Here is a 13474-nt window from a genome sequence, read left to right as displayed (position 1 = left end):
TTTCCTCCAATTTTCTCATGCAAATATCACTTTTGCCATTTCTTCACCTATTTTTTCGTTCAAGCAGTTTACAGGTCATTCTATTTGTTTTCCTGTGCATATGTTTTTCTTCTTCTGTCCGATTGTCCCTGGCCATTTTAAAATGCTGTTCACCTTCCTGTTCCCACAAAGAGTTTGCACACTCAAATTGTGTCTGTTTGCTCTGACCATCTGAGCATTTTCATCATTGTCTGTTTTATTTTAGATTTCTAACATCTTCAGTATTTTGTTGCTTACCATGGATCACATCAATCATGCAAAGATTGCCTGAAATGATTCTGCAGGACAGCAAAAGATCACATTGAAGGACAAAGCTTTACAAACAAATTGGCAGACCATTTTACATCTCTCACTTTAATTTTCATTATCCTCTATAAACTCTGTAGAAGTCAAAAATACTCCCTATGAATCTGTCTGTTATACTGCAATGATTTCTTGGAATAAAAACAGAAAATCCTGGGGGAAAAAACCTCGGCAGGTTAAGCAGCAGAAACAGAGTTAACGTTTCAGGTCTGTGATCTTTCTTCAGAGCTGGGAAAAGTTAGAGATGAGTTTTGAGCAAGGGGTGGGTGGGACAAGCACACAAGGAAAGTTTGCGATAGGGTGAAAGTTAGGAGAGATTGAATGACAGGAGAGTTAGGGCGGGATTTTCCAGCCCCACTTGCCACCGGGATTGCCTGGTCCCGCCAAAAGTCGGTGGTCTTTTGGCTGGTCCACTGCATACCCCGTGGTGGGGGCTGGAAAATCCCACCCTTAGTCTTCCAGGGCCAAAGGGAATGGTGATGGAACAAGAAAGAAAATACAAAGAAACAAAAGATGTGCCTGGAACAGGTATGCAGCTGGCTGAAAGTGAAAAGAAAATGAAACAAGCAGAGAAAAGGAAACAAAATGGAAGACAAAGTTTACATTCTGACATTGTTGAACTCAATGTTGAATCCAGCAAGCTGTAAAGTGCCCAATTGAAAGATGAGGTGCTTGACCTGAAGCTTATGTTGAACCTCACTGGAACAGTGCAGCAGGCCAAGGACAGAGGTGTCAGCATGAGAGCAAGGTGGACAATTAAAATGAAAGGACATCAGAAGGTTGGGATCATGCTTGCGGACAGAATGGAGGTGTTCTGCATAGTAGTCACCCAATCTGCATTTGGTCTCCCCAATGTAGAGGAGATCACTTTGTGAGCAGTGAATACAGTAGACTAGATTGAAAGAAGACACGAAAATTGCTGCTTTACCTGAAGGAGTTTCTGGGCCTTGGACGGTGAGGAAAGAGAAGGTAAATGGCTAGCTGTTACATCTCCTGCATTTGCATGGAAAGGTGCTGTGGGGTGTTGGGGTGACTGAGGAGTGAACCAGGGTATTACAAAGGGAACAGTCCCTTTGGAATGCTGAAAGGGGAGTGGAAGGGAAGATGTATTTTGTGGTGACATCACATTGATGGTGGAAAATGATTCATTGACTATGAAGGCTGGTGGGGTGGAAGGTAAGGATAAGTGTTCCTATCGTGGTTCTGGGAGGGTGGGGAAGGGGTGAGAGCAGAAAAGCAGGAAATGTGGCAAACACTATCAAAGGCCCTGCCAACCACTGTACAGAGGGAATCCTTGGTTGAGGAAAAAGGAAGACATCTCAGAAGCGCTGTTGTGGAAGGTTGCTTCATCAGAGCAGATGCAACAGAGACAGAGGAACTGAGATAATGGAATGGCGTCCTTATAGGTTGTAGGGTGTGAGGAAGTGTAGTCAGTGTAGCTGTGGGAGTCAGTGAGCTTATAAACAATATTATTTGATAGTCTATCACCAGAAATGATGACAGAGAATTCGAGGAAGGGAAGGCATGTGTTGGGGATGCACCACGTGAAACTGAAAGAAGGGTGGAAATTGGAAGCAAAGTTGATTAAATTTTCCAATTCGGGGCGAGAACAGAACACGGCTCCCATACAGTCATCAATATACCAGAACAAGGGTTGAGGGAGAGGGAGCCCCCGAGTAGGACTGGAACAAGAAATATCCTAGGATATATAATCCTCCATATTCAACAGATCATTTTCCACCCTTTTCTACTTTGGCAGTCCCGCACATCAGGAAATTCTATATCCTCAGCCCAGGATTTTTTGGGTCATTCGTTTTAATTAATTCAGGAATGCATAAGAGGAAAATATGCCATTTCTTTCTCAGGGGTCTCCAGGATCGTGACACTGATTCTTTTTGTAGTATTTTGGAGCTTAGTACAATTCTGCCTATGAAGCAGAAAGGAAAGATAAAGATATTTTAAATATGAAACTAATGGAGCTACATCAACTTCAAAACAACTTTATGACACCCAATTCCTTCCATTGGGATTTGAAACATGCAAGCATTTATGGCTGAGAAGAAGACAATTTGACCCATCATTTTGGTGCCTGCTGACAAAGAGCCATCCAGTCTATTCTCACTTTCCAGCTCTTAGTCCATAACCCTGTACTTTAGGGCATTTCAAATGCATATCAACCAATGTATTGCAATTTTCTGCATTCTGCACACACTACTGCTGGTAAATAACCAACTCAGGTTTAGGCTGCCCTTGATGCTTCAAGTTGACCCATGTTTCCTGGGAATTTTTTCCCCTACACATGGCTTGTTATATCACTCTTAGCAGAAGAGATATTGCTCAGTTGCTGGTGGGTTAGGTAGGGGTTTGGCAGGACTCTATCAGAAGTTTTCATGAGGTAAACTTTCATTCAAATTCCTGTTTTGTTTTTAATCATACTGCATGGTTCACATCGCTAGGAAATATTGATTTAGTCACAGCTTAATTACCGACAATATAATCATTTGTTATGGATTGCAAATAACATTTTATTCACATGAGTGAATTCTTCATTTTAATCATATCACGTTTAATCACATGCAATGAATTATATAGCTTACCAAAGCTTCTGATGTGGTCAGAGTTCAATTGAATCCCTGATCCCACTTTCTCTCTTTCTGCCAATGTTAACATGAGTTAACAGCGGTATAATTCTTTCGATGAGATGTTCAACCAAAAATCATCTGTCCTTTAGATCCCATGACACTATTTTCCTGACCCACATTTCACTCTCAGCCAATGCCATGAAAAGAAATTAACTAGCCATTCCTTAATATTGCTGGGATCTTGCTGTCTGCAAAATGGCTGCTAATTATTTACTGTACAAAAACAGTCATTCCATTTCATAAATAGATCATTGTACATGAAATATTCTAAATGTTCAAGCGATGTGATAAGGTCCAATATAAATGGACGTCTCAGGTCCAATTATAACCCTTAGGAACCATGGCCCTGAAATCACACGATGCAAAAATTCAACATGCTTGTCTGAAATTCCATTACATTCAAGAATTAACCTGTTTAAAATATTGTTTCATACCTCCACTAAACTAGCAGAAAGAGAGGAATTTCAAGACAAACTTGTGCTCCTACTGGTATCTCTTGACACAATTCAAGGCCTATGATTTTGCTTTTGAAACTTATATTATATACAGTGTAATACTTGGAAAGTTCCTAATCATGTTACATCTAAGGTGCACATTCCAATTCATCTTTCCACAGTGCAGTAACACTCATAAATGTTTGTATTTGAATGTAAGGCTATACAGCAGTAGCCTTATTAAACATTTACCCACTGATTCTGAAAATCAACAACTGGTGGACTTTAACTTGACTAGTGATGAATATGTTCACATTTACTCCTTTAGTTTTACCCAGTAATTCTGCTGTGGGAGCCGGCATTGATGGAGCATGCACATTACAACTGAGCTCTACTGACTGATGGTATAACTTTTAAATAGCTTGAAAGTTTAAATCCACAATGATGTTTATCTAAAGAACACCCAGACAAGTAGGTATTGCACCCAAAATGCTGGCTGCCCATGTAAAGTAAAGACATTTGGCATGTACGCAGTTATAGGTTGGGTCTCTTCTGCCTTGAAAAGAAAAGGCTGACTAGTGACCTAGCGGAGGTCTTTATATTATGAAAGGTTTTAAAAGAGAAGATGCAGAGAAAATGTTTCCACTTGTGGGGAAGAGAAAAACTAGAGGGCTTCAATATAAGATAGTCACCAAGCAGTCAAATAGAGAATTCAGGAAAACCTCTTTACTCGGAGAGTAATGAGAATTTGGAATTGAACAGTCACAGTAACAAATACAGAAGCACACGGATAAACTCAGATCCTCACTGATAAGGCAATTGGAATGCTAAACCAAAGCTTGGATGAACAAAATGGGCAAGGGAAGCTTGTGACCAGTAATATGCTATTAAGCAGATTAATACAGTTCCATAGCCGTACTTCTAATATGATGTATAGAAACAGACCATTTGACCGAACCAGTCCATGCTCGTGTTTATGTTCCACTCAAGCCTCCTCCGATACTTCCTCATTCAGTTATCAGCATAACCCTCTATTCTCTTCTCCCTCAAATGCTTGTCAACTTCCCCGTAAATGCAACCACACTATTCACCACAACTACTTCCTATGGTAGAGAATTCCACATTCTCATTACTCTCTGAGTAAAGAGGTTTTCCTGAATTCTCTTCTTGACCCCTTGGTGACTATCTTACATTGAAGATCTTTAGTTTTTCCCTTCCCCACAAGTGGAAACATTTTCTCTGCATCTACTCTTTTAAAACCTTTCATAATTTAAAGACCTCCATTAGGTTAACACCGGCAGGACAGACCCGGCAGAGGTGGCGGCACAGTGGTATACAGTCGGGAGGGAGTTGTCCTGGGAGTCCTCAACATCAGCTCTGGACCCCAGGAAGTCTCATGGCATCAGGTCAAACATGGGCAAGGAAACCTCCTGCTGATGACCACAGACCGCCCTCCCTCAGCTGATGAATCAGTGCTCCTCCATGTTGAACACCACTTGGAGGAAGCACTGAAGGTGGCAAGGACACAAAATGTACTCTGGGTTCTCCATCCACCACCAAGAGTGGCTCGATAGCACCACTGACCAAGCTGGCCGAGCCCTAAAAGACTGGGTCTGCAGCAGGTGGTGAGGGAACCAACAAGAGGGGAAAAGATACTTGACCTCATCCTTACCAACCTGCCTGCCACAGATACATCTGTCCATGACAGCATTGGTAGGAGTGGCCGCCACACAGTCCTTGTGGAGACGAAGTCCCGGCTTTACATTGAGCATCCCCTCCATCATGTTGTGTGGCACTACCACCATGCTAAATGGAATACATTTCGAACAGATCTAGCAACTCAAGACTGAGCGTCCATGAGGCGCTGTGGGCCATCAAACACAATCTGTAACCTCATGACCCGGCATATCCCCCATTCTACCATTACCATCAAGCCAGGGAATCAACCCTGTTTCAATGAAGAGTGCAGGAGGGCATGCCAGAAGCAGCACCAGGCATAGCTAAAAATGAGGTGTCAACCTGGTGAAGCAGGAGTACTTGTATGGCAAACAGCATAAGCAGCAAGTGATAGACAGGGCTAAGCGATCCCACAATCAACTGATCAGATCTAAGCTCTGCAGTCCTGCCACATCCAGTCGTGAATAGTGGTGGACAATTAAACAATTCACTGGAGGAGGAGGCTCCACAAACATCCCCATCCTCAATGATGGAAGAGCCCAGCAGCAGTGCAAAAGATAAGGCTAAAGCATTTGCAACAATCTTCAGCCAGAAGTGCCGAGGGGATGATCCATCTCGCCCTCCTCCGGAGATCCCCAGTATCACAGATGCCAGACTTCAGCCAATTCAATTCACTCCATGTGATATCAAAAAACAGCTGAAGGCACTGGATACTGAAAAGGATATGGACCCTGACAATATTCTGGCAATAGTACTGAAGACTTGTGCTCCAGAACTTGCTGCACCCCTAGCCAAGCTGTTCCAGTACAGCTACAACACTGGCATCTATCCAGCTATGTGGAAAATTGTCAGGTATGTCCTGTACACAAAAAGCAGAACAAATCCAACATGGCCAATTACCACCCCATCAGTCCACTCGGGATCATTAGTAAAGCAATGGAAGGGGTCATCAATAGTGCTATCAAGCAGCATTGCTTAGCAATAAACTGCTCACTGACGCCGATTTTGGATTCTGCCAGGGTCACTCAGCTCCTGGCCTCAATACAGCCTTGGTTCAAACATGGACAAAAGAACTGAACTCCTGAGGTGTGGGGAGAGTGACTGCCCTTGATATCAAGGCAGTATTTGACCGAGTGTGGCATCAAGGAGCCCTAGCAAAACTGGAGTCAATGGGAATCAGTCAGAAAACTCGCCGATGGTTGGAGCTATACCTAGCACAAAGGGAGAAGGTTACGGTTGATGGAGGTCAGTCATCTCAGCTCCAGGACATCACTGCAAGAGTAGTGTCCTAGGCCTAACCATCTTCAGCTACTTCATCAATGACTTTCCTTCCATCAGAAGTGGGGATGTTCGCCGATGATTGCACAATGTTCAGCACCATTCATGACTGCTTAGATACTGAAGCAGTCCATGCCCAAATGCAGCAAGACCTGGACAATATCCAGACTTGGGCTGACAAGCGGCAAGTAACATTCGCACCACACAAGTGTCAGGCAATGACCATCTCCAACAAGAGAGAATCCAACCATTGCTCCTTGATATTCAATGGCATTATCATCACTGAATCCCCCACTATCAACATTCTGGGGGTTACCGTTGACCAGAAACTGAACTGGACTAGCCATTACAATACTATGGCTACAAGAGCAGGCCAGAGGCTAGGAATCCTGCGATGAGTAACTCACCTCCTGACTCCCTAAAGCCTGTCCACCATCTACAAGGCACAAGTCAGGAGTCTGATGGAATATTCCCCACTTGCCTGGATGAGTGCAGCTCCCACAACACTGAAGAAGCTGGACACCATCCAGGACAAAGCAGTCCGCTTGCTTGTTTCCGCATCCACAAACATTCACTTCCTCCACCACCGATGCACAGTAGCAGCAGTGTGAACCATCTACAAGATGCACTGCAGGATCTCACCAAGGCTCCTTATGCAGCACCTTCTAAACCCACGACCACTACCATGTAGAAGGACAAGGGCAGCAGATAGATGGGAGCACCACCACCTGGAGGTTTCCCTCCAAGTCAGTCACCATCCTGATTTGGAAATATATCGCCGTTCCTTCACTGTCACTGGGTCAAAATCCTGGAACTCCCTCCCTAACAGCACTGTGGATGTACCTACACCACATGCACTGCAGCGGTTCAAGAGGCAGCTCTCCACCACCTTCTCAAGGGCAGCTAGGGATGGGCAATAAATGCTGGGCCAGCCAGTGAAGCCCACATCCCGTGAATGAAAAAAAAAATTATCACTGAGGAGATACAACTGCCACTAATCCTTCAAGGCTGCTGAGCTGCCCTCACCCAATGGTGTGTTGTGAGGAAAAAGGGTTACAAGCGCATTAATTACACACTTCCAATAAATATTTTAACACATCACACAAGGGTGCAGAAACTATATTCAATGAGGTTGACATCATAGGAATGTGAATCTCACACAGGGAGACTATCACTGACAGGAGGACATGACTAAACCTCAAAATGTAGATAATCACAATGCTTTCAGTTGACCAAGCCATTCACATAAACATCAAAAGTATTAACAAAAGTGCAATATTTTTATAGTGGTTGCGCACCAGTGACCCAAAAGTGATGTTGATGTTTCTTAATTTTCCTAACCCTATCACTGTGCCTGGGTGCAGCCCTGACATCCGCAGCAGATGACCTTGGCAAATTTCCTCTGGAGGCCTGAAGCCTGGAGGGCCCAGCCCTGATAAGGGTCTCGTGCTCAGAGACAGATGCACCCTCCTCGGCCTGAGCAGCTGGAGTAGATAGGGTCACAGGTAGAGGGGATTCTGAGCAGCTGGATATCCTTGCAGTTTCCTGAGTGGAGGCCCCAGGTGTCCGGCTAACGCTCATCCCCCCTGTGGGTGTCCAAGGGCCCCTCTCTGATTTCTTGAGGGGAAGGGGCACCTGGAAGGAGGTCAAGGTGTCTCATCCTCTTCTCTTCTAGGTATGGTGGAGTCATTGAAGGTGCCCACCAATGTGTGTGGCCCTGGAGACAAAGGCCGAGTGCAATCTGGCAAAACCTGCTGGACCAATATCTCCACAGTGGCTCCCCACCTTCCCATGTTGACCTTGAGGTGCTCGCAAGTCGGAACCACAACATCAGGCAGAACGCAGATAGACTCCTCCATTGTTCGCTCTAGTGGCTGCCGAATCTCTGCCCGATGTTCCTCCACCTGTCGGTGCATCTCCAGCATTATGTTGGCAGCCACTTGCAGAGGCTCATCATCTGACTCAGACTCAGCGGGTCCCTGGTCTCCAGCAGCCCTCCGAGTGCGAAGACCTGGGCTGCCCCTGCCTCCGACTGCTGCAGGGACGTGTCAGTGAGGTGTTCTCCAGTAGGTGAGCCCGAGCCTAATCTAGAGCTATGTCCCACCGAGGTGTGTGTGGCTGCACTGGTGGAGGACGTGGGTGAGCATTGTGACGGGTCTTCCACAGGTTCCTCATCTGACATGGCCTGAGATCTGGGGCTTTATGTTGGCTATTCTTATGGGCCTCGGTCTGCTGGTTCCTATAAGAGAGAGAAGAGCAGGTGAATTACAAGATTGCATGTCACCCACCGTGAATGTCAGGATGTGATGAACTTGTGGAGGTGTCATCCATACTTGGTTGCTGGGGCAATCCGATCTCCCCTTCCCCACAGGATTGATCCCTGTCCTCCCCGGCGAGCTCGGCGGTATCTTCCTCAAACTGCGTGACGGGAACTACATCAGCCTTCCCTCCCCTGCTCTGGGATCTTTCCCATCTGTTGTGGGCATGCTTGCCCTGGATGATGACGTAAGAAAGGAATGTGATGAGAATGGAGGGAGCAGGGGTTGGGGAACAGACATGTTCCTGTGTGTGGTGAGCCCTCCCCAGAAGGGGCTGAGGATGGCGTATGAGCAGTTTGATTAATGAGATGGTGGTGATGTGAAAGTTTCAGTGAGGCAATCGGTGGTGAGATGTGTGAGATCCCTGAAGAGATTAGCCTTTTGAGTACATGATGCCATGATGACTGTTTAATATTGGAGGCAGTTGAAGGTTGATCTACCTTGGCTTAGCAGATGAGATCATTCATCCTCTCCCTGCACTGGATCACATTGCGGGCATGGTGGCTAGCCACAGTGATATCCTCTGAGATGGCCTCCAAGGCCGAAGAGGTGAGGCTGGTGTGCTTTCTGGAGCTGTACCTGGGATAAAGCACATCCCTATGTGCACTCCTCTTATAAATGCCTTGAGGGCATCGGAGCAGAAGCTGGGTGCAGCCTTCTACTTGTGGCTTGCTGCCTTCTTTCTCTGGTCACCACGTCTCCTGAAAACAGGTGGGCTGGAGAGAGTGAAATGTGTGTGCTCAGGTAGCGCTACAATATGGTGCCCGGACCTTCAACACCATCCGGTAACAGTGGGCCAGGCGATTCGAAGAGATACTTGCCTGTATATAATTAATGAGCTTCCAAGCGCTAAATCAGGCATGATCTCCCGCCATTCCGAGCAGTGGGAAACATACTGTGGAACCCGCCCGCCTCCAACAGAAAGTTCTACTTTTAGAGCAAAATGTAAAGTTCTCTTAGGGAGATCACAAAAATGGGGCGGCTTAAAGTTTAATGATATGGAATCCGTGGGAATCAGGAAACACGGATTATTGCATGTAAATACCCCCAGAACACTTTTGTGCCTCCTTGTAGTAAGATCTATAAAAGTCTGACATAAACAGATTGGCATCAGCTGAATAATTAATTTTAAACAAGAACAGAGTCGGGTCCAATACACAAAACCATGATTCATGCTGAGCAACAAAGATACAGCTCATCCGGGTGGTGCTCAGGGTAGACATGTATTCTGACATCAGCACAGTTGTTCTAAGCTGTTGTTCGTGAATCGGAACAGGGCCTGAAAACAGGTATGGGTATCATAATAGCTAATTAAGGCTTGCTCCTTGCTTTCAATGCAGGCAGTGCGCAGAAACTGTGCTGCCTGCTGATTTGCATGATATTTTCAGGCAGCCAGCACTACACACGCTGCTGTCTGGCTTCACGCTTCAGTGGGGGTCTTAGCTTGCCCAGCGCTAGCACCACTTAACAGCAGCCTGCATCTCTTAAAGGGCAAGTACGTTCTGGTCAGAGCTGGAACTGTTGGAGGATAAAGTATAAGTAAGAGGAACTGAATTATGGCTCTACAGGGCTGAGAGGATCTGGATCCGGTGCCACAAGAAGTTCAGCAATCTCACATGAATGGCCAAGATCAGTGAATTCATTTTCAAATCTCACATCACACCAACGGCACTAATAACCTCAGACACTGCTCAATGCATCATGCCCCTATTATTCACTGACCAAACAGGTCTATCAAACAGGATTCTTATCTAACATGCACAGCTTCACCTCACTCTCACACACTTATCACTGTTGCAAGCCTCTCAGCTTGCACACATTGCTAGCTATTCAATCATTACTGCTACATCACCCAGACACATTGCTCCACACTCACTGGCACACTTTCCTCCCTCTTGCAGGACGAGGTGGCGGCAGCGTCAAACCAATGGGGGATGGTGACAGCTGCATGTCCTTACCCTAATGGAGGAGACAGTTTCCACCATCATTGGAGTGGCCATCGCTGAGCCAGTTGAAGGTGACTATATCCTGATACCCAATCATCCTTCTCAAATCCCACTTGTCCTTCATCCCACAATCATTTGGGATTTAGAGGCTGCCGATTGTTCTGTATGCATGTCTTATTTTCCCCTCTTCCCTTATCAGCCTTGCACATTTCTCCTTTCAGGTAACAAGAACTGCAAATTTGCCAGGCATGGCGCAGGAGCAAGAACTGGAAGAGCAGCAAGGCAGTGATGAAGAAGAAGCACATATCACTTGCTCTCACATTTGGCTCAGACACTGACCCTGCAGGTACTTTAGAGGATAGCTTAGAGGCCAGATCTGCAAGAGGTAAGGCACTGGGCACAAGTTACCTAAGTCACAGGGAACAATGGTAGCACTGGTACCAACTTGCTAGAGGCCGAGGTTGCACATGAATGCTACTGCAAAGGACTCAGGTAAGGATTTCAATGGGCAGCCTACTGGAGAGGGTTGATGGGTAAGCACAATGAAATGCTTGTTGCAATAGCAGGCCTGGCAGAAAGCCAGCAGTCAATGCCAAGGAGCCTGGAGGAGTCGGGCACCAACTTTGCCCAAGGCCTTGCACAGAGCTGTAGCCCGTCATTTTCAGCATGGCAGTGGTGACCAACTTCATTAGCATACTTGTCATCCTAACCACAATGCAGCATCGGATGGCAATGTCTCAGCTTCCATTGCAGCACAAGCGGAAGCCGCCCAATGTTTGGATGCTCCAAGTGGAAGTTCAAACTGCTAGCATGTAAGCTCAACTTCCTGGCACACAATCTCAGACTGCTGCCTGCATGACTGTGGATACCAGTGTTCAAAGGGATTTGCAAGGTTTCGTAGCATTCCAGCGACCTTTCTTCTCCCAGATTACTGGGATTGCCAGGAGACCACCCGAGGGAGTTCCAGTGGCTTCATGAAGCATGAGCCTGCTGTTCTTCTTAGGATGGCAGCTTTCACCCTGCTGCACCACTGCCTCTCCGTCAGTACCTTTAATGCCGCCTCTCAGCTCATGTTGCTCATCACCAAACCCCTCCCCCACCCACCATCCCCTCACAACCTCACTGCTCAGATGGTGCAGTCTGAAGAGATGCTCAAGGTCGTCATCCTGCAAATCCATCCACAGTCTGTCCACCTCCCCCCACCGCCCGCCCCACCTCCTGAAAATCAGCAGCCTTCCACCAGTCATGCTGTACCCATGGGGTAACACTAGGACAGGGAGAAGCACAAGGAAGACAGGGGCTTAAGGAATGAATAAAGGTGATTAGTTGACATTTATGTGCAAAACAGCATGATTTGGTTTATGAATTTGGAATAGAATGTTAATGTTGTGTTGGCTTTAATTTTTCTATTGTAGCTAAGCTGTTCAATGACAGACGAAAGATAAAGTGTGGGTCCATGCTGAATGGGGAATTGGGGTTGCACTTACAGGGACTGCAGTCAGATGAGTGGATCACAGGCATCCCAGCCAGATAGGGGCTTTGTTGGTTGCTGCCTCCTTCTCTTGCTCTTCCTCTTCCTCAGCTATTCACCTTATAGCTGGTGGTAAGGTGCCCTCATGTTAGCAAGGTTGTGCAGCATGCAGCAGACCACCACAAATCTGGCACTGCAGCGCTCGTCCAGAGCACTCCAGGCAGCAGACGCGTTACTTAAAGTACTGCAATGATCGGCTTAATTACATTTCATGTGGCAGGATGGCTTTCTTTGTACGCATGCTGCCCGTTTGTGTCTGAGCTATGCACCAGAGTCGTTGGCCATTAGTTTCCAGCAAACCAGCTGCCTCCTGGTTTGTCGTGGTGGGTCGAATGCAGCTGGCACAGTGGACTACCTCGGAATAAAGGCACCATTGCTGCTACCAGCATAGCAAGCATTGACCCGCATGCTACATTGAGCATGGCCACACGCTAGCTGGTTGTTGAGGGAGTTGAATTCCTCTCAGTTGCAATACATCTCAGATTTGATATGCCACACCTGCAAAGTGATGTGATTGCAGTCAATGATACGCTGCACTATGGGAAGGCTGCAACCTCACAAAGCTGCCTGCTTCTCTCTGGTGAGAAACAATAAAGTGTATTCAGCTCTCCTGGAATACAGACCCTCAGTGAGTCCCCTTATACCATAGTAGATGGTCCGATTAAATGTCCTCCCCACCTCCAAACACGTCACGCCACGTGGGAGAACTGCTTCCTGAATGCCCAGGGTGGATAAAGCCTGCTGCTGAGTGTCTGCTCACCCTCCTACTCCCACTTTCATGAGTTTTTCATGCTCTGTTTTGCCTCTGCTCAACCTCCCTGAAATGCAGTGGTCTAAGGATCATGCAAACTATTGCACCTGTGTCAGGAAGCAAATGTTTTGTACGGAATCCTTGAATTCCCCGTAGGCTCTAACAACTTTAAAGAGCTCCGAAAACTAACCAACACTTCTACAATCACAGTAAGAGCCAATAGAAATCACCAGCTATTCACCCAAAAGTGGTTGATGACTGTTTTAAATCGCTTTGGCTGGGGGTCCTTCCTGCTGCTGAACACTTATTCAGCTGTGCCTTTTTAAAAGAAAGAATTAGCTGATGTGTTGAACTCCAAAATGGCAGTGCCTGCATCAAATCTGCATTACACACTGATTGACATCATGATCTGTCCACTCTGCATACTTCCGATGGACTCTCATTGCACGCGTTCCAATGCTCTCACCAAAATGGTGATTGGTGCGGCCAGCACCAGAAGTGTGCACAGAAGCCACGAATTGTCTTTTTAGTGACAAAACCACACCCACAGCACTG

At 46.4% G+C, this 13474-nt stretch overlaps 1 protein-coding gene across 2 annotated transcripts in view; it reads left to right on the top strand.

The window, feature by feature from the left end:
• The window catches only part of LOC144693709 (opsin-3-like), a 96667-nt gene that overhangs the window by 60847 nt on the left and 22346 nt on the right, over positions 1-13474 (top strand). Inside the window, exon 4 of one of the 2 annotated variants that reach the window (XM_078563634.1) lies at positions 245-532. The exons of the other annotated variant lie outside the window; for it this stretch is intronic. Coding sequence (XP_078419760.1) covers positions 245-310 — 66 coding nt within the window. The 3' untranslated portion in view covers positions 311-532. Of the gene's footprint in view, positions 1-244; positions 533-13474 lie in introns of those variants that run through there. 2 annotated transcript variants of the gene reach the window in all.

Source organism: Cetorhinus maximus, chromosome 19 (genome assembly GCF_964194155.1).
Source record: "Cetorhinus maximus chromosome 19, sCetMax3.hap1.1, whole genome shotgun sequence".
Lineage (NCBI taxonomy): Eukaryota > Metazoa > Chordata > Chondrichthyes > Lamniformes > Cetorhinidae > Cetorhinus > Cetorhinus maximus.
This window is presented reverse-complemented; position numbering and strand designations above follow the sequence as displayed.